The 21,265-nt window shown below is 35.6% G+C and overlaps 1 protein-coding gene across 1 annotated transcript; it reads right to left on the reverse strand.

Annotated features, from left to right (window-relative positions):
- Nucleotides 1-20,122: 20,122 nt before the first annotated feature.
- Nucleotides 20,123-21,061, reverse strand: LOC110142025 (olfactory receptor 52E4-like). The gene has a single exon (XM_020901041.2). The coding sequence runs from the start codon at nucleotides 21,059-21,061 to the stop codon at nucleotides 20,123-20,125; it is 939 nt and encodes a 312-aa protein (XP_020756700.2).
- Between the last annotated feature and the right edge of the window lie 204 nt (nucleotides 21,062-21,265).

Genomic DNA, 21,265 nt, shown 5'->3' on the forward strand with positions numbered 1-21,265 from the left:
TCTGCTGAAACTTCTTGGAGCATGCTCTGCTGTCTTCTTCAGTATTTCTGGGGAGACATGAGGGGATATATAGTAGTTGTATGTCAAAACCACAATACAATACCAACAGAGTTCTTAAAAACATAATCGAAATATATTTTAGTACAATTCTCTCATAGATATTCAGTTCAGTTCAGTTCAGTTCAGTTGCTCAGTCATGTTCAACTCTTTGCAAACCCATGGACTGCAGCACGCCAAGCTTCCCTGTTCATCACCAACTCCTGGAGCCTACTCAGACTCATGTCTGTTGAGTCGGTGATGCCATCCAGCAAACTCATCCTCTGTAGTCCCCTTCTCCTCCCGCCTTCAATCTTTACCAGCATCAGGGTCTTTTCCAAGGAGTCAGTTCTTCACATCAAATAGCCAAAGTTTTGGAGTTTCAGCTTCAGCATAAGTCCTTCCAATGAATACTCAGGATTGATGTCCTTTAGGATGGACTGGTTGTATCTCTTTGCAGTCCTAGGGACTCTCAAGAGTCTTCTCCAACACCACAGTTTAAAAGCATCAATTCTTTGGCACTCAGCTTTCTTTATAGTCCAACTCTCACATCCGTATATGACTACTGGAAATATCATAGCCTTGACGGACCTTTGTTAGCAAAGTAGTGTCTCTGCTTTTTAATATGCTGTCTATGTTAATCATAACTTTTCTTCCAAGGAGCAAGTGTCTTTTAATTATTATCTATTATTGCCAATATCATTTAGTATTCCATGGATATCTTGGAAGTTAGAGACAGACTTTTCTGATGTTAGTGTAGTATTGTGATTTATGATTATATTGCAGCTCATTATGTTGTGAAAATTTCTTCTGTATATGCTAGTATCAATGCCATGTTTAATGCATTGAATATTAATATTTTTCTACTTTTATAGGGAAAAGTTGTTATTCATCACAAAAATAATTTGAAAACATGATCATTGTAAAGGAGATAGAAAATTGATTGATTAAATTCAGCACCCCTGTATGTTAATTAAAAAAAAAATAAAAAGCACTCAGCAAACTAGGCAAAAAATAAAACTTACTCAATTAGGTGAAAGGAATCTATGAGAAACCTCCGGCTAATATCATACTCAATGGTAATACAGTTAAGGTTTGTCCCTAGGATTTGGTGTGAGGCAAGAATATAAAATAGCCTTGATTATATTTAGTATTTTACTCTAGATTCTAGTGAGGTACATATGTCAAGAAAGAAGAAGTAAGATGATGTCAGTAAAATATAAGATAAGAAGTTAAGAAGTAAGATGATGGAATGAAAGATGTCAACTTTCCTATTCACAAATGACATGAACATTTACAGAAAAAATCAAAGTGTTAGAGCCAGTCATTTATCTCAGTAACTTCTCTAGTATAACATTCAACACTTTTTTATATGTTCTCTTAGGAAACAATTGGAAATTAAAATTTTAAAATAAAATTTCATAGAAACTCATAATACCACTTACAAAGCCATTGGAAACATAGAGTACTTAGTATTAGGCACTTATACAAATACAACAGAAGTGTTCCCCATTCAGTAGATTGTCTTTTTCTTTTGTCATTGTTTTCCTTTCCTTTGTAAAATTTTTTAGTTTACTGAGGTCCACTTTGTTTATTTTTGCTTTCATTTCTTTTACCTTAGGAGACAGATCCAAAAAATTGTATCTATGATTTATGTCTGAGTGTTCTGCCTATATTCTCTGCTAGTGGTTTTATTGTTTTAGGTATTACATGTTGGTCTTTAATTTTGCATTTACTTTTTTATATGATGTGAGAAAATGTTATAACCTCATTATTTTTCATGTAGCTGTCCAGTTAGAGAAATGCAGATCAAAACCATAATGAAATATCACATCATACCTGTCAGAATAGCTATCAAAATGTACACAAATAGCAAATGTTGACTACCATGCCTAGAAAAGGGAACTCAGGTGTACTGTTGAGGTGCTTGCAAATTGGTGCAGCCACTGTGGATAACAGCATGAAAATGCACCAAAAAATAAAAATAGAACTACCATGTGAACAGTAACTTCCTTCCTGTGTATATAAAAAAAATCAAAACACTAATTTGAGAAGATACATTACATCAGTGTTCATAGCAGTGTTACATGCAATAGCCATGAAGTAGAAGCAACCCAAGTGCCCATTTACAAATGAATGTATAAATAAGATGTGTTAATAATGCACAATGGAATAATACTCAGCCATAAAAAGAATGAAATTCTACCAATTGCAACCAGGTGCATACATCTAGAGTATTTTATGCTTAGTGAAATAAGTCATTGAAAGACAAATACTCATGTTTTTAGTTATGTGTTGCATCTGAAAAAAATCCAAGCAAATTTATATGATAAAACCAGAACAGACTTATTGATGCAGAAAGCAAGCTGTTGGTTACCAGTGGGGAGAGGGAAGGATAGATAGGGTGCGCACTTAAGTAATATTTACTATTATGTATAAAATAGGTAAACAACAAGGGTACATTGTATAGAACATGGGAATAAACATTATTTTTTAATAACTTTAAATGTATAATCTAAAAATATTATATCACTTTTATAATCTAAAAATATTATATAACAGTTAAAAGTAATATAGTATTGAAAATCAATTATAATTTAAGTTCTAAAAAATTCCTGATATTTAGGAAACTTAAAAAATTTAAAGTATAAACATATGATTGATTAAAAAGACCAAACTATGGTAAGATCTCAATTCTTCCTATATTGGCAAATCAATTTAAAACATTTTTGAATATAAGCTTATTCTAAAATGGTTATAAGAACACTCTAAGTGCTTTGGTTAAAGAATAGCAAAACCAATGTTCTTATAGAATTTCAAACTTATAAAACTGTACTCAAGTCTTGGCCATTTACACAGTGATAGACACATAGGTCAATAAAGCATTATAAAAAGAGCAGAAGTAATTACATTTTACATACTCATACATACATTTCACTTACTTACAAACTGTTTACACAGACTTGTTTTTTGGCAGTGTTATACATTGATAACCCCAAAGTGGAAAATCATAACTACTCATTACCAGGAAAATAGACAAATCAGATCTAAAGTGTTTACATAATGAAATTCTGTTAAGCGAGAGAGAGGATTGACTGCTCAGGTATCCAACAGCATAGACAAATCTAAAATCATCCTAGTTAGCAACTACTACTAGTTACTAAAGAGTATTAATTAAATAATTTCATTTCTGTGAAGTGCTAGAGCATACAAAAAAAAAAAAAAAAATAGGTGCTGACAATAGTTCTTCCAGGGCTGCACAGGGATTAAGAGCAATCAGGGACAGACTGGGAATGAAAAGAATACATGAACTGTGTTAAGTCTAAATATTCTGTTTTATATGGGATTTAGTTTTTATTAGTTACAATCTCCTTCTTATTCATACTCAGTTTTTATCCACATGGTCACTATAATTACTTGCAACAAGACCATTGGTGAATGTAATTATTCTAAATAATGACGAATTTGATGAGAAGTAAACAGTCCTGCAGCATGCTAGTATTTTATTCTAGGATGTGTTCTTCAAATACCTCTGAGATTTCCTAAATTTAGTATTTATCTTTGAAGTGGTATAGAATTTTATGCCTTACTATGATTTCTCAACGGAGAAGGCAATGGCAACCCACTCCAGTACTCTTGCCTGGAAAATCCCATGGAAGGAGGAGCCTGGTAGGCTGCAGTCCATGGGGTCGCGAAGAGTCGGACACAACTGAGCAACTTCACTTTCAGTTTTCACTTTCATGCATTGGAGAAGGAAATGGCAACCCACTCCAGTGATCTTGCCTGGAGAATCCCAGGGACGGGGGAGCCTGGTGGGCTGCCATCTATGGGGTTGCACAGAGTCGGACACAACTGAAATGACTTAGCAGCAGCAGCAGCGTGATTTCTCAAACATATTCCTCAACACATTCAACCAAATTTAAAAGTAACTGTTATTGAATTCAAAACTATTTCAGGACAACAGAGACCTAATGAATTGGAAAGAACCAGTTGAGATAGCCTTCAGGATATATTATATATTTTTCTCCAACTTATGTATGTAAAATAACTATTTTTCTCCATTATTTGACTAACTCTTTATGCTAAAAAGGGTCAAGTAAATAAATTATTTGCACTCAAATTTCAAAACAAATTTATGAAGTAGATGCTATTATCATACCAGATTTACATGCAAACTAAAGGTTAAGAGAGTCTAAGGGATTTGTCTCAGATAACTTATAAATATAGCAAGTTCAATTAGATTTGAATATCTGTCTTTCTCTACAGATATCTTTTGAGCAATAGTGCTTTTACTAAAATAAATGTAGAAGTAGGGGATAATTAAAAGTTAAAAAGAATAAAAAATCTGTTCAAAATTGTACAATTATTTAAATCCTATAGAGTCATGAAAATTATGGAAATCATTTTACGTTTAGTAAAATATTCTTGATTTTTGCATTTCCCCTGAATTATTCTCTGTAGTATTCATCACTGAAATTAAAAAAAAAAAAAAAGTTACGTGTACAGTCTTAAAGAATAAGAAGTGAGACATTGAGAGTTTAGATCATTAATCACCTGATCTAGAATTGGTGGGGTCTCTAGCTGGTTTCAGACCCATGAATATGTGAGACTGGAAGAAGGAAAGAAAATCATGAGGATTTGGCAGCTATATTTGGATCTTGGCAGCTATAGTAATCAAAATATTCTGACTTTTCTGGGAGTACACAAAGTAAAGTCAACTGAATTTCAGGAGACTGCTTTTAGCTGGAAAAAAAATCTTGCAATTAAAATGAAGAAAATATAACTTGACATCCTCTACAACTATATCTCAACTTCATTCCCTCATGTGCTGATGATACTATCTGATAAGTATATTCCAGTTAGAAACTCAAAGTCATTACATGTGTATAAAAGGAAATTTCCATATTTTAATCAATAAGCATCATAAATGTGGAAAAGTATAGACTTTTGTGACCCCCATGGTGAAAGTATCTGTCTCAAGATTCAGAGGGAAGAGTGAATCCTCTCCATTGTTTCTGTTGTTCTGCCACCATCAGGGAACAGAAACCTGTTTCAATATTTTCATTATAGTAACTCTAATTCAGGTTTATAAATATGTGGCATATATAGGACTAAGAACTCCCTATATCCAATATTTATATCATACACTGATAATATTATGTAAATATTTTTAAGCCTAGATAAGTTCATTGCCAAAACTTATTAACAAAGTACTCCTGACACCAACTATCCATTGACAGAGGATGGTTAGAGAGGTTGGACTATAAAGAAAGCTGAGGACCAAAGAATTGATGCTTTTGAACTGTGGTGTTGGAAAAGACTTGACAGCCCCTTGGAATGTAAGGAGATCCAACCAGTCCATCCTAAAGGAAATCAGTCCTGAATATTCATTGGAAGGACTGATGCTGAAGCTGAAACTCCAATACTTTGGCCACCTGATGCAAAGAACTGGCTCATTGGAAAAGACCCTGATGCTGGAAAAGATTGAAGGTGGGAGGAGAAGGGGACGACAGAGGATGAGATGGTTGGATGGCATCACTGACTCGATAGACATGAGTTTGAGTAAGCTCCGGGGTTTGGTGGTGGACAGGGAAGCCTGGCATCCTGCGGTCCCTGGGGTCGCAAAGAGACACAACTGAGCAACTGAACTGAACTCAGAGTGGAACCAGTCATCCCCATGCCCACCTATTCTCAAAAGTTTTAAAGGTATGGATTAATTTGGAGGCCTCCTGATTTATATGGTTTTAGATCTTGAAAAACAGATTGATCTTCTTACTAGACTGTTCTTGCCAACTGATGTCCACTTGGTGTTGGATTGATCTGTGGAAATGCTCATTCAGGTCACATCTGCCTATTGTGGCTAGTTAAGATTCAGTTGGTTTGGTGTTCAGGCACACTCCCTTTCAACCCACTCAAACATAGCTTTGTCTTCAAACTCCCACTTCCTAGTGATCTTAGAAAATCATTCCCTAAGCCTCATGTTTCTATCTGTAGAGGCTGAGATCATCATAGTATCAACTTCATATGGCTTTAGCACTAATGAAATAAAACATTGTATCTGTGATGTCTAAAAAATGCCTTGACACTGGATTTTTCATAACATTAGCTATTCCAAATTATTACTATACTCTGGTAAAACTCTTGATGCTAATATTGTATTTTCTAATAAAACACCATAGCTTACAAATAGTATAAATGTGGTCCCTTCTGAGGAACTATATTAACTGAATCCTACCACTGGTTGAAATTGAAAGATAATTCCCTAATCTAATTAGTTTAGGAGCTGTGTTTTAAGGCATCTTCATAATATTCCATATATACATCACACTTAGGGAACAAATGGTAAAACTTTTAGAGCTCCATCATTGACAACCATTTACAGAAAAATCTTTTTCCTGGGATAAATTTACAAATACTGTATTTTCATCCTGGAACATGGAATATGTAAATTAGATTCAACTCAGTCAGAACAAAATGGGAGTCTGTAACTCAGTTTCTCATTTTGAACTGTGAGAAACACTGTCATCTTTATAGATTCTGGTTCAAGACTAGATTAATAAACAGAGAGCAAGTATTATCTCTGTTTTTTAGCACAGAGTACTAAGGTCATCCCTAAAGCCTTACAACTAATAAAATACAGCAACTATTTCAAAGAGGTCACTCTACTGATGGTCACTTTGATATCCATGGTTCTGGATTCTGATCACTTACCCAGACTCATATCTGCAGTGAAAGTACACAATACAATGTCTGAGTGGCTCCTCTTCTTTGTAGCAGTACCTGAAATAAAGAGGGCCAGGTATTTCAGCTAGGGTATATCTGCAAGTGGTACTACCTGATGTGACCTCCAGAAACTCTCCTCAATGTCCACAGTGCTGAGCTGCCCCATTGGTCTGAGTCATTTTATAGGAGAATCCCTCACAAGTATTAAACTTGGACTGTCTTCCCATGGACAACATTCTGCCTTCTCTTGTGTGTCAGGCTGTCCTTCCTGCCCAGGATTTCTCAAGATGAACATTTTATGTAGAGTCGGTTTCTCCCCTGAGAAGGACATCCCAGGACAATTTCTCAAGGTAGGAGAGCATCTGTGACCTTAAGTCAAACTTTTTGAAGTGACTAGCTTCACACCTACATCTAGGGAGCCAGGAATCCCTTTCATATTTTATCTTAGTCACACCCCTTTTATGTAGTTTATCTTCTGTTTATTCATTTTCTCAAATTGTGTTATACATGATCCCTCCATATTTTTTTTACTGAGGCATAGATGATGCACAATATTATATCTGTTTTACATGTGCAAGATTTGTAAGTCAATAGTTTATATTACACTGCATACAAAGTTATAAAATATTGCTTATATTCCCTTTGCTATAAATTACATCCATATAATTTATTTATTTAATTTATAACTGATAGTTTATTTTGCTCAATCCCCTTCACCATTAGCTTCTTCTTCCCACTGAACTCCTCTCTGATAACCACTAGTTGTTGTTTGTTTTTATTTCTTTGATTCTGTTTTATTTGTGACTCTGCTTCTGTTTTATTGGCTTCATTTTTTAGATTCCACATATAAGTAAAGACAAATAATATTTATCTTTCTCTTGGCTTATTTCACTAAGTATAATACTTTCAGGACCATCCATATTGGGGCAAATGAGATTTCATTGTTTTCATGCCTGACAAATATTCCATTGTGTGTATATAGATGTGTTGTATAAACATCTTTATCCATTTTCTCATTATGTACACTCAGGTGACTCTGGTTGCTTTAGTATCTTGGTTACTATATAATCTTACTATGAACTCTGGGATACATATATCATTTTGAATTTGTGTTTTTGTTTTCTTTGGATTAAATATCCAGGACTGGAATTCTTAGATGGTATGATAGTTCTATTTATAATTTCTGGAGGAAAACCTCATTCAGTTTTATATGGAGCAAGCTCCAATTTGCATTCACACTAACAGTGTACTAGGATTTGCTTCTCTCTACTTACTTACAAACAATTGCTATTTCTTGTCTTTCTGAACATAGCCATTCTATGTGAAGTAATTTCTCACTGTGGTTTTTATTTGCATTTCCTGATTAGTGATATCGAGCACCTTTTCATGTTTTTGTTTCCCATCTCTAGCTCTTCTTTGGGAAAAAAAAATCTATTCAAGTTCTCTGTGCATTGAAATCAGATTGTTTCTTTGATACTTAGTTGCATTTTTACATATTTGGATATTAAAAATTTATTGAACATACTATCTGCAATAATCTTCTTCCATTTAGTAGATTGTATTTTCATTTTCTTGATGGTTTCTTTCAGTGTGTGGATATTTGATTAGATCATTTGTTTATGTTTTATTTTGCTTCCCTTACCTGACATAGCCAAAAAAAAAGTATTTCAATGATCAGTGTCAAAGAGGATAATTACCTATATTTTCTTCTCAGAGTTTTATGGTTTCTTTAGTCATTTTGAGGCTTTGCTTTATTTCTTTCAAATATTGAACCATGCTTATATCTCTATAATAAGCCCCACTTGATCGTGGTGTATGATCCCTTATATATTGTTGAGTTTGATTTGCTTATATTTTGGTCAATATATTTATACTTATCAGAGAAATTGGTTTATAATTTTCTTTTCTTTTTTTTTTTTTACTGTATTTCTCAAGTTTTGGTATCAGAATAATGGCTTCATAGAATGACTTTGAGAGGGTTCCAGCATTTTCAGTTTTTTGAAATCTTTTGAGAAGGATAAGTGGGTGCCTCAGAGGTTAAAGCGTCTGCCTGCAGTGTGGGAGACCTGGGTTTGATCCCTGGGTCAGGAAGATCCCCTGGAGAAGGAAATGGCAACCCACTCCAGTATTCTTGCCTGGAGAATCCCATGGACAGAGGAGCCTGGTGGGCTGCAGTCCATGGGGTCACAAAGAGTCGGACACAACTGAGAGACTTCACTTCACTTCACTTCACTTCACTTCATACATTTAGTAACTGAAGGCACATTGTACAATATCAGTTTTACCATTTGTAGTTAAAGGATTGTAGCAGTGCCTGACTTATTACAAAGCTATGAGAATGAGATGAGATAATATGTGCAAATTTCTGAGCATTCCTCCAGATGTAAAATAAGGGGCCCTACATTTTTTTCAGCTATTAATATTAATGACAGCCATCAAATACATATTGCTATCTTTAGTAAGTTTTGGTAGACTATATCTACCATGATAAAGTTCATGCCAAAAGTTTTTATGCTAAAGGACAAATAGAGCTGTATGATACATTAGAAGGATTTGGAAGAAAGATGTTATATATATATATAACATATTGAATTTAAAATTTAATGAATTTTTTCTTTCTGATACATATAATTACAATAATAAAGTGAAGTCAAAATAGGGAAAAACCAATTTTAAATATATATAATCTTCTTTAGTAAACTAGGAAAATAACATTAGATATCTGTGATGGTTTCTATAAGTGTAGCCTTTTGTATCAGAGTTAAAAACTTTTGTATTCCTAAATGTAATTTTCAGTAGAGATGTATTTACCTTTTTGAATTTTTATAGAGCATATCTGTGTTTATGTAATAAAAATATAAAAACATTTTACATTAATTTTTGCAAAAAATATAAATTCATGTTTGTTATTATATTTGAAGCTTATAAAAAGCCTTTTTAAGTTCATTGGACAATAGGTTGTTAAAAGCCTACATATATATATGCATATATATATGTATATGTATGTCTTTATAAAAGTCAGCTCTTAAAAAGATTTTTTTACTAATCAACTTAATGAAGTCATGCCAATCATTCACTAAAATATTGTTCTATACTATGAAATTCTGTATAGCATGTTATTTAAAAGGTTAATGATGTGAATCCTCATGAGTTCTCTAGGTTCTTGAGAGAAAGTATGGTATTTATTTTTTCTAATACTGTTTTCCAAGGCATCTAAGATAAACTCAGGTATATAGGAGGCATTTAATAAATGCTGAATATCAAATTGTTAGTCACACACAGAGGCAGAAACAAATATACATATGTTGTATCTGTATTTTGCTTGAAATATATAATATCCCCTTACTTCTTTTATGTGTAGGAATTTTTATAAATATGTATGTGTGTTTGCACATGTATATATACATACATGTGATTCTGTGTGTATACATGTATGTATATTAAGGAATACATATATTTGAATATATGTCTATTTTATGCATAGAAACACCAAAATATATATGTATGTATGTGTATATGTTTATGTATATGTAGAGAGAGAGAGTGTTGCAATTATGTAGATTATTTTTCCTTCATGTATTGTTTTCACAAATATTTAATTAGACTTTACCTCATTGAATTTACCTCCTGACTATAATTATTTTCTAGGGGTACTTTTCTATGGTAGCAATGCTGGAGATGTAAAGAGAGACAGAGAGAGGGGACCATGCATCCATACATGTTAAGATTGACAGTATTACATGAATCCAGTTTTCTACTTTATTTCTGTGTTTCCCTCTCAGCTAAGTTCCCTATATAACTACATCCTTAATTTTAACTGAACTAGTGTTGTTAGAGGCATACAACTTGAGTAAATAAACAGTCTCTTTACCTTTAAAATTAATTTTCACTGGAGTATAGCTGCTTTACAGTGCTGTTGCTTTCTGCTGTAGAGTAAATTGAATCACCCATATGTGTACATATATCCACTCTTTATTGGATTTTTTTTTCCCATCTAGAGCACCACAGATTGAGTACAGTTTCCTGTGGTATATAGTTGGTTCTCATTAGTTATCTGTTTTATACATAGTAGTATATATATGTCAATCCCAATTTCCCCATTTGCTCCCCCCACAGTAATCATAAATTTGTTCTCTACATCCATGACTCTATTTCTGCTTTCCTGTTTCTTCAGAAAGTTACTTCAGTCTCACTCAAATCAAATTCTGTTTTCAACTCACATCATGTGATACAGAAAATGTGAACTCTCTCAAGCATCACTTAATATTTCCCAGATGGTAAAGAAGTATCTGTTGTAAAGTTTGAGCCCCTGAGAATGCTCCCAAGTGAGGGTATAAAACCTGCAATCAGACTTCTATATGGGAAATGATTCATCTCCAAATTCCTGGCTTTGATTCAACATAACACAATTAATCTGAAAGATAGTCAATTCATCCGTCTTTGCTCAAATCTAACAACTGAGAGAGGCAATGACTAGGGGCCTATAGTACAGCAGTCTACTGGTACCAACTTTACAAACTGAAGTGTGTGCAAATATATGCTCTGAACTTAAAATAATTTATTAAAAAATAATACACTGACCACCACTTTAACAGTGAACATCAACCAAGATGTTGGAATAGACAGTTAATGACTTATTAATTGATTTGCTCTAAGTCATATTAATCTATTCATCAAACCTCATCTATAAAACAAGAGTAAATAAGAATATCTGTCCTTATTGTTTCTGAGTACTCTGAAAATCCTTCATGATAAAACCTGTGGAAAGCCTTTATTATGAGTTTTTTCCTTTATCTTGATTTCCTTTTGTAGTAGAAGAAAGGTGAAGGTTTGGAGTGGAACTGGATTTTACTTTCTCCTCTGGCACATGCTGATTATGTGACTTTGGAGGAATGTTTAGTTCATGTAAAATGTGAGTTTATTTTTTTACATAACTTGAGAATGGTAATAATGAGCCCAGTAAGACTGTTTATAATACAAATCAGCAGTTGACCACTGGTTAGTGACTTATTATTTTCTGTGGTACATATTATGACCCTAAAATACAGAAACTGTTAACTATTTTCAATCATGATGATGGTTTGATTTATTTAGGACTCATTGGTCCTTCTTTCCCAAAATGTATTCTAGTTAGGTATGGTAAGAAGTTTATGTGTCCTAGTTATGGTAGTGATCTAAATTTGATAAAAAGGAAGAATGGTTTAATGGATATCCCATGGGACATAGTTATATATCTCTGTGAAAATGTGGACTGAAATGCCTGAGTCACATGTTTCCAAGGATACTGGTAAATCCAAGGAGCATACTCTTTTAGATGTAACTGTCAATGTTTTTATTATTATCTTAGGGCTATCATGCATTTGAGTAACTAATAGAAAGATGCTGGTTCTCTTATCAAAGCTCATCTGAGAGACAAATTTCAGAAAGTATTATCATTCAGAGTATGGAAAACTTATTATTTCTTCATGCATCCATGTATTACTTTCACACATATCTATTGAGATTTTACTTCATTGAGTTTACCCTGAGACTATAATCATTTTGTCAGTGTAATTTCCAGTGACAGCAATGCTATAGATATTTCCCCTTTACTTTGTTAAGATATGAAGAAGCTGTATTATTTTTCAGAACTTTTGCCCAGCTAGGCTATAATAGAAAGAGAACACAGTATCAGGTAGAATGCTCTGGCAGTTCTGAGCTAAGAAGATAGTCTCTATTCCTAGTAGTTCTTGATGAAATTACTAACTGACTGTGAGGAGTGAAATACTTCTAATTTCAGAGATGGTCCACCAAGGAGGATGCAAAATATGAATAAATTTGCTTAATTGTATTTTTACACTCAGTACTTTGGCCACCTGATGTGAAGAGCTGACTTGTTTGAAAAGACACTGATGCCAGGGAAGATTGAAGGCAAGAGGAGAAGGGGATGACAGAGGATGAGATGGTTGGATGGCATCACCGACTCAATGGACATGAGTTTGAGTAAACTCCAGGAGTTGGTGATGAACAGGGAAGCCTGGCATGCTGCAGTCCATGGGGTCGCAAAGAGTTGGACATGACTAAACTGACTGAACTGACTGACTGACATTTCCATCAATAGTCTGTATAGTTTGGCAATCATTATCTTAACTGTTGGGACTGATGTGACATTTGTCTTTTTGTCTTATGTACAGATACTCCATACTGTCTTCAGTCTCCCTTCTAAAGATGCCAGATTGAAGGCCCTCAGCAATTGCAGGTCCCATGTTTATGTCATGTTCACCTTCTATTTTACTGCTCTTTTCTCCTTCCTCACCCACCACTTTAGTAACACATATCACATCTCAGTCACATCCTGCTAACCAACATATGCTTATTGGTCCCTCCTATGCTGAACCCTATCATTTTTGGCGTAAGGAATAAACAGATTCAAAATTGTGTTCTATAATTATTCATGATTAAAATCAGCTGACAATTATAAGACTTTTTGTACTTATCCCCATCCTTCTATAATTCTTTGATATAAATTTCTTGGATTCTACCATCAGCAAGACTTGAAATTAGACTCTCAATTTTTCCACTTAATGTCTCTGTAAATGGATGTCATACACAATTTATCCAACCTGAACATCTATAAAATAGATATAATTGCTTTGTGTATTTAGGTGCCCATATGCTGGGGATATATATATATATATATATATATATATACAGTTGTTATATCTTCTTGTATTGATCCCTTGATCATTATTTTTGTCTCTTACTATAGTCTGTTTTAAGGCCTATTTTTTCTGATATAAGTATCACTACCTTGACTTTCTTTTGATTTCCACTTGCATGTCATATTTTTTTCTATCCCTATCACTTTCAATCTTTGTGTATCTTTAGATTTGAAGTGAATATCTTATAGGGAGCTATATACAGGTCTTATTTTTGTATCCATTCAGTCACTTTATGGCTTTTGACATATATCTTACATGATCTCTTAATTTTGAATGAATTTTGACATTCCTGCATTTTTATTCCCCTCACCCAAAAATTACTTTTTGTTTCATCATATTTTACAATTTACTTTTGGGTTGTAGGACTGAGTCAGTAGTCATCTGGCTGCAGAACCGTAGAGTGTCCTGGGTCTTGCATTGGCTTGATGGTGGGCAGAACCACGTTCTGGGGTGGGCTATTTCAGGGTCAAGTATCAGCCCTGGATCTAGTACCTGGAAGTGGTGAGTGTGGCTGAATCCTGGGGAGCTGGCTGAGGAGACTGAGGTGTCTCAGAGCTGATTTTGGCCTACTAATAGGTGAGGCCAGGACTCACATCCCAGGGGTAATGCTAGATCACTGGCAGGCAGGACTGTATCCCAACATTTCCCAGTGCTAATGTCAGCTAGTTGTTGGGTAGGGTAGATTCCAGGGCTGCTGGCTGAGGGGAGCAAGGTGTCCTAGAGCTGGTGTTGGCCTGCTAGTGGCAGAGCCAGAACTCTGGGGTGGGGGGGGGAGTCCAAATGGGGTTGTTCCAAGCCAGGGGTTAGCCTTTTGGTGTGTTGGCTGAGTTCTGAGAACGAAAGCTGTGAGGCTACACTTTTCCTGGGGCTGGTGTCTGCTCATTAAAAGGCAAGGTCAGGGCCCAAGAGATTTGGGGACTGGTGCTTATACACTAGTGGGTGATACCAGATCTTGGTGTTGGTGCCAGTTATCTGGTAGGTAGAGCTGAGACTAGGGGATCCTAGAGTTAGTGTGAATTTAGTAATGGGCAGAACTAGATCCCGAGGTCTCTGTTGAAGGTCTCCAACACTCTTGGTGCTGTGTTGAGCCTGCTGGTGGGCAGGGCTGGGTCCAGGGATTCCTGGGGCTTGTACCTGTCTACTACTTGACAGACCTGAGTTCCTCTGACGGCAGGGCCCAGGGGCCCCAGGGCTGGTGCCAGTCCACTGGTAGCTGGGGCCAAGATGTAGTGTGGCTAACTGGTGAGAGAAAGTGTGTCCCAGGGACTGGGGCTACAGGATGCAAAAACAGTCTTTTCATTAATGGTGTGGGAATATTGGGCATCCACAGTGTTTAAAAAAAAAAAAAAAACTAGACCTAGATTTTACCTCCTTCAGAAAAATGACCTCAAAATGCATCACAGACCTAAATATAAAATGGAAAACCATAAAACTCCTGTAATATAATGTAGGAAAAAACCTAGATGACTCTGGGTATGACAGTGACTTTTTAGAAACAGCACTTAGATATGATCCATAAAAGAAATAATTGATGAGCAGGACTTAATTACAGTTGAAACTTTATAATTTGAAAGACATCATTAGGAGAATAAGAAGAAAAGGCATAGACTAGAAAAAATATTTGCAAAAGACACATCTGAGAAAGGATTGTTAGCTAAAATATACAAGGAATTCTTAACACTTAACACCAATAGACAACTTGATTAAAAAAAAAAAAAAATGGGCCAAAGACCTTAAGAGACACTTCACCAAAGAATAGACTTACAGACATGGGGAGAGGGAGGAGAGGGTGAGATGTATGGAGAAAGTAACATGGAAACATACATTACCATATGTAAAATAGATAGCAAACAAGATTTGCTGTATGGCTCAGGAAACAGGCACTCTATCAACCTAGAAGGGTGAAATGGGGAGGGAGATGGGAGGGAGGTTCAAAAGAGAGGGGAATATGTATACCTATGGCTCAGACATCCTGGAATGTGAAGTCAAGTGGGCCTTAGAAAGCATCACTACGAACAAAGCTAGTGGAGGTGATGGAATTCCAGTTGAGCTATTTCAAATCCTGAAAGATGACATTGTGAAAGTGCTGCACTCCATATGCCAGCAAATTTGGAAAACTCAGCAGTGGCCACAGGACTGAAAAAGGTCAGTTTTCATTCCAATACCAAAGAAAGGCAATGCCAAAGAATGCTCAAACTACCACACAATTGCACTCATCTCACATGCTAGTAAAGTAATGCTCAAAATTCTTCAAGCCAGGCTTCAGCAATACATGAACCGAGAACTTCCAGATGTTCAAGCTGGTTTTAGAAAAGGCAGAGGAACCAGAGGTCAAATTGCCAACATCTGCTGGATCATTGAAAAAGCAAGAGAGTTCCAGAAAAACATATATTTCTGCTTTACTGACTATGCCAAAGCCTTTACCTGTGTGGATCACAATAAACTGTGGAAAATACTGAAGGAGATGGGAATACCAGACCACCTGACCTGCCTCTTGAGAAACCTATATGCAGATCATGAAGCAACAGTTAGAACTGAACATGGAACAACAGGCTGGTTCCAAATAGGAAAAGGAATATGTCAAGGCTGTATGTTGTCACCCTGCTTATTTAACTTATATGCAGAATACATCATGAGAAATGCTGGGCTGGAAGAAGCACAAGCTGAAATCAAGATTGCCGGGAGAAATATCAATAACCTCAGATATGCAGATGACACCACCCTTATGGCAGAAAGTGAAGAGGAACTAAAAAGCCTCTTGATGAAAGTGAAAGAGGAGAGTGAAAAAGTTGGCTTAAAGCTCAACATTCTAGAAAAAACTAAGATCATGGCATCTGGTCCCATCACTTCATGGCAAATAGATAGGGAAAAAGTGGAAACAGTGTCAATCTTTATTTTTGGGGGCTCCAAAATCACTGCAGGTGGTGATTGCAGCCATGAAATTAAAAGACGTTTACTCCTTGGAAGGAAAGTTATGACCAACCTAGATAGCATATTACAAAGCAGAGACATTACTTTGCCAACAAAGGTCCATCTAATCAAGGCTATTGTTTTTCCAGTGGTCATGTATGGATGTGAGAGTTGGACTGTGTAGAAAGCTGAGTGCCGAAGAATTGATGCTTTTGAACTGTGGTGTTGGAGAAGACTCTTGCGAGTCTCTTGGACTGCAAGGAGATCCAGCCAGTCCATCCTAAAGGAGATCAGTCTGGGTGTTCATTGGAAGGACTGATGCTGAAGCTGAAACTCCAGTACTTTGGCCACCTGATGCGAAGAGTTGACTCATTGGAAAAGACCCTGATGCTGGGAGGGATTGGGGGCAGAAGGAGAAGGGGACGACAGAGGATGAGATGGCTGGATGGCATCACCGACTCACGGACATGGGTTTGAGTAAACTCCAGGAGTTGGTGATGGACAGGGAGGCCTGGTGTGCTGCGATTCATGGGGTTGCAAAGAGTCGGACACGACTGAACTGAGCTTAACTGATGGCTGATTTGTGTTGAAAGTAGACAGAAAACAACCAAATTCTGTAAATCAATTATTCTTCAACAAGAAAATAATTAAGAAAAATGAAAAATAAAAAATGATATAGAGATGACAAATAAGTATATACAAAGATAATCCACAGCATATATCATCAGCACAATGCATATTAAAACAATAATGAGAGACTGAACATCTACTAAGAAAGCCAAACTCTGGACACTGACAACAGTAAATTCTGGCAAAGATGTGGAGCAAAAGGAACTCTTATTCACTGCTGGTAGGAAAGCAGCCACTTTGGAAGACAGTTTGATGGTTTCTTACAAAAACGAAACATACTGTTACCACACACCAGCAGTCATGCTCTATGATATTTAGCCAATAGAGTTGAAAACTTGACATTTACAGAAAAACCTGCATGTAGGTGTGTATAGTAGATTTACTCAAAATTGCCAAAATTTGGAAGCAACCAAGATACCCTATAGTAAGTGAATGGAAAAGTAAACTTTGGCACAAAAGACAGTGGAATATTATTCAGTATGAAAAATAAATGAACTGTCAAATCATGAAACACCTTGGAGGAAACTTAGATGCATATTGCTAAATGAAATAAGCCTATTTATAAAGGCTCTATACTTTGTGATTCCAGATAAATGATATTCTGGAAAAGGTAAAACCATGGAGACAGTAGTGCTTCCCAGGTGGCACTAGTGGTAAAGGACCTGCCTGCCAATGCAGGAGACATAAGAGAAGCAGGTTCAATCCCTGGGTCAGGAAAATCCCCTGGAGGAGGGCATGGCAACCCATTCCAGTATTCTTGCCTGGAGAATTTTCCCATGGACAGAGGAGCCTGGTGGGTTATAGTCCATAGGGTCACAAAGAGTTGACATGACTGAGTGACTTGGCATGCACACTTGCATGGAGACAATAATCAGATCTGTGGTTGTTGGAGTTTGAGGTGGAGGGCAGGGGTCAATAGGATAGAGGATTTTTAAGGCAATAAAAATGTTCTGTATGATACTATAATGGTGAATATGTGTCATTATATATATTTATCCAAACTGAGTGAATGCACAACACCAAGAATGAATACTAAGATCAACTACGGACATTAGATATTATGACGTGTCAACATAGGTTCATCTATTGTTAAAAATGTACAACTCTAACTCATTGGAAAAGACCCTGATGCTGGGAAGGATTGGGGGCAGGAGGAGAAGGGGACGACAGAGGATGAGATGGCTGGATGGCATCACCGACTCGATGGGCATGAGTTTGAGTAAACTCCGGGAGTTTGTGATGGACAGGGAGGCCTGGCGTGCTGCGATTCATGGGGTCACAAAGAGTCAGACACAACTGAGCGACTGAACTGAACTGAACTGAATGGGAGTTGAATGGGGAATGTTATGTGTAGTGGGTGTATATGGAAAATTTTTATACCTTTTGCTTAATTTTACTGTGAACCTAAAACTGCTTTATAAAAATAAAAGGTTTTGAAAACAGTAACTAGGACTGAAAATTTAGTTAATTAATTGTCATTTGTTTTTCCAAAGTATCTGTGATGTTTATGTTATTAAAAGCAGTAGAGTACCTGTTTCTTCACCTCCTCTCATTATGGTCAGTCTTTTTTTTTCTCTTAGTTTTCCATTGTCATAGGGTGGTATTGTATCTTGTGAGATTTTAATTTACATTTCCTAATTACTTAATGACAATGAAAGTGATTAATGTGTTTGTTTTAATCTTTTGGTGAAAAATTCATTAAAACATTTGGCCCACTTCTATTGAAAGGTTTGATTTCCTTTAAAATTTATGTATACTGGATGCAAATCTATTATTAGATATTTAATTCGCAGCATCTTCTTGCAGTCTCGGCTTGTGTTTTTGTTCTTTTAACAGTGCTTTAGAAGAGCAGAAACTTTTAAGTTTTATAAAATCAGTTTGTTTTTAAAACATATTTAGATTTTGATCTTTACCGTAATTTCTTAGAGGTTTAATGCTTTCACAATTTTACACTCTATCTGGATATTGATCTTTAATATAATTTTTCTAAAACCTTTATAATTTAGGATTACTTCATTTTTTAATGTAGAATATAAGGTAAGGATGGAGGTGCATTCATGTGTACATCATTACAAAATTATTTCAAATCTATAATTCTACATTGAACTAACTTACACCTTAGCATTTTGTTAAAAATCAATTAACCATGTCTATATGTGGCTATGTTTTGGGGCTTCTTCTATATTGATCAATATATTGATCAATCATATTTTATGCCACTAGTATACTAACTTTATTGATGTATATTCTTCAACTTTGTTACATTATTTTTCTAAGTTATTTTGATTATTTTCACTTCTACACTTCCATATAAGTTTTAGTATCAGACTTTCAATCAGTACCCCCAAAAAAATGGCCCTAGAAATTCAATTAGAATATGATTAAATCTATATATCAACTTGGGGAGAATAGAAATATTCACTGTATCAAGACATGGGTACATGAAAATTGCTTGTATCACCATTTCTGTCTTTGTTAACTTTTGTAGCAGTGATTATATATTTTCTCTATGTAGGTCATATATATGTATTTTTTTTCTAAAATATGTCTCTTTTTTCCACTGTTTAAAATAATATTTAATTTCATATCTAATGGGATGTCATTTATGTAAGAAATCCAAATGTTTATATTGTGACCTTGTATCCTCTAAACTCACTGAACTTATGTTTCATTAGTACTAATGGTCTTGTATATTACATAAGATTTTTCTGCCTGGACAAACCATGCCACAAGAAATAGGGTTTTATTTTCTATTTCCAACATCAAAGTTTTGTTTTTGTTTTTTTAAATTACATTTGTTTGCTTTAATGCACTGACTACAAAAACTAATAGAGAGAAAATATTCGTTTTTCATCATTAAGGGTAATTTATCTTCAATAAATTTTATTACAACTTTTACTTGGCTCCACAATCTTCTCTCATCTTAAGTGAAAAAAAATCAGTATAATCTCTTTAAAGTCAAAATGAAAATTTTATAAAGGAAACTTTTAAAATGAGGTTAAAGTAATAAAGGCTGAAGTAATGCCTTAGTGGCCTTTATATAATCTCAATTTAGGGGCCCTGAGAAGTATTCAAAATAAAGGTTAGCCTGGAAGAATTTACCAAATTCTGAATATGTTGGGTCACTCTTTCTTGAAAAATATTCTCACAACCTGGCCCCAAATTTGCTTTGTCCTGACCCCATAAATGACTGGATTTAAACAAGGAGGAACAACCACATACAAATTGGCCAGGAGGATATGTATGTAGCGAGGGACATTCCTACCAAATCGGTGCGTCATAAAGGAGAAAAATGCTGGTGTGTAAAAGGCTAAGATGACACAGACATGTGAACCACACGTGCTGAGTGCTTTGAGTCTGGCATCCCTAGAAGGAAGGTGGAAAACAGTCTGTAGGATCTGAACATAGGAGAGGGCAATGAGGAGCAAGTCAAAGACAAGGGCAGTAATGGTAAATAAGCCATAGATGATGTTGACTCTTATGTTAGCACAGGCTAGACGAGCAATTCCCATATGCTCACAATAGGTATGAGGAATAATGTAGTGTCCACAGAAAGGAAGTCTTTTGAGAAGAGGACAAAAGGGGATGACAAGGAGAACTGGCCTCCCAACTACAACAGAGGCCATGATGGCTACCATTTTGTTGGTGAGGATAGTGGTATACCTCAGTGGATAACAGATGGCAACAAAGCGGTCAATTGCCATGGCCAAGAGTACAACAGATTCCATGCCAGTGTAGGTGTGGATGAAGAACATTTGGATTAGGCAGGCTTCAAAGCTTACCTTCCTATGGTTGAACCAGAAGATGGCCAGCATTTTGGGTATGGTAGAAGTGGACAGACCTAGATCAATAAAGGAGAGAAGAGCCAGGAAGTAGAACATGGGTTGATGAAGACTCTGGTCCGTCTTGATTACAAACAGGATTGTGACATTCCCTACAAGGGCTATCAGATAAACAACAAAGAAAGGGAAAGCAATCCATATATGGAAATCTTCCAGACCAGGTATACCCAGCAGAAGGAAGGCAGAAGGGTGCGAGGTGGTGTCATTAAGAAAGGACATTCTGCTGAAAATTCTTGGAGCATGCTCTGCTGTCTTCAGTATTTCTGGGGAGACATGAGGAAATATATGGTGGTTGGATGTCACTGTATATATTTATATACTAGAATAACAATTAAATTTGAGAAAATAATGGGAAGAAATTAGGGTCCAATTAAATTTAACTCTCAAAGATATTCAAATTATTTCTATCCTATTTAATATTCC

The sequence above is a fragment of the Odocoileus virginianus genome, unplaced genomic scaffold, assembly GCF_023699985.2.
Source record: "Odocoileus virginianus isolate 20LAN1187 ecotype Illinois unplaced genomic scaffold, Ovbor_1.2 Unplaced_Contig_30, whole genome shotgun sequence".
NCBI lineage: Eukaryota > Metazoa > Chordata > Mammalia > Artiodactyla > Cervidae > Odocoileus > Odocoileus virginianus.

Excerpts from the sequence above, each read along its gene's own strand:
- LOC110142025 (XM_020901041.2), bottom strand. The coding sequence starts at position 21,061 with ATGTCCTTTCTTAATGACACCACCTCGCACCCTTCTGCCTTCCTTCTG.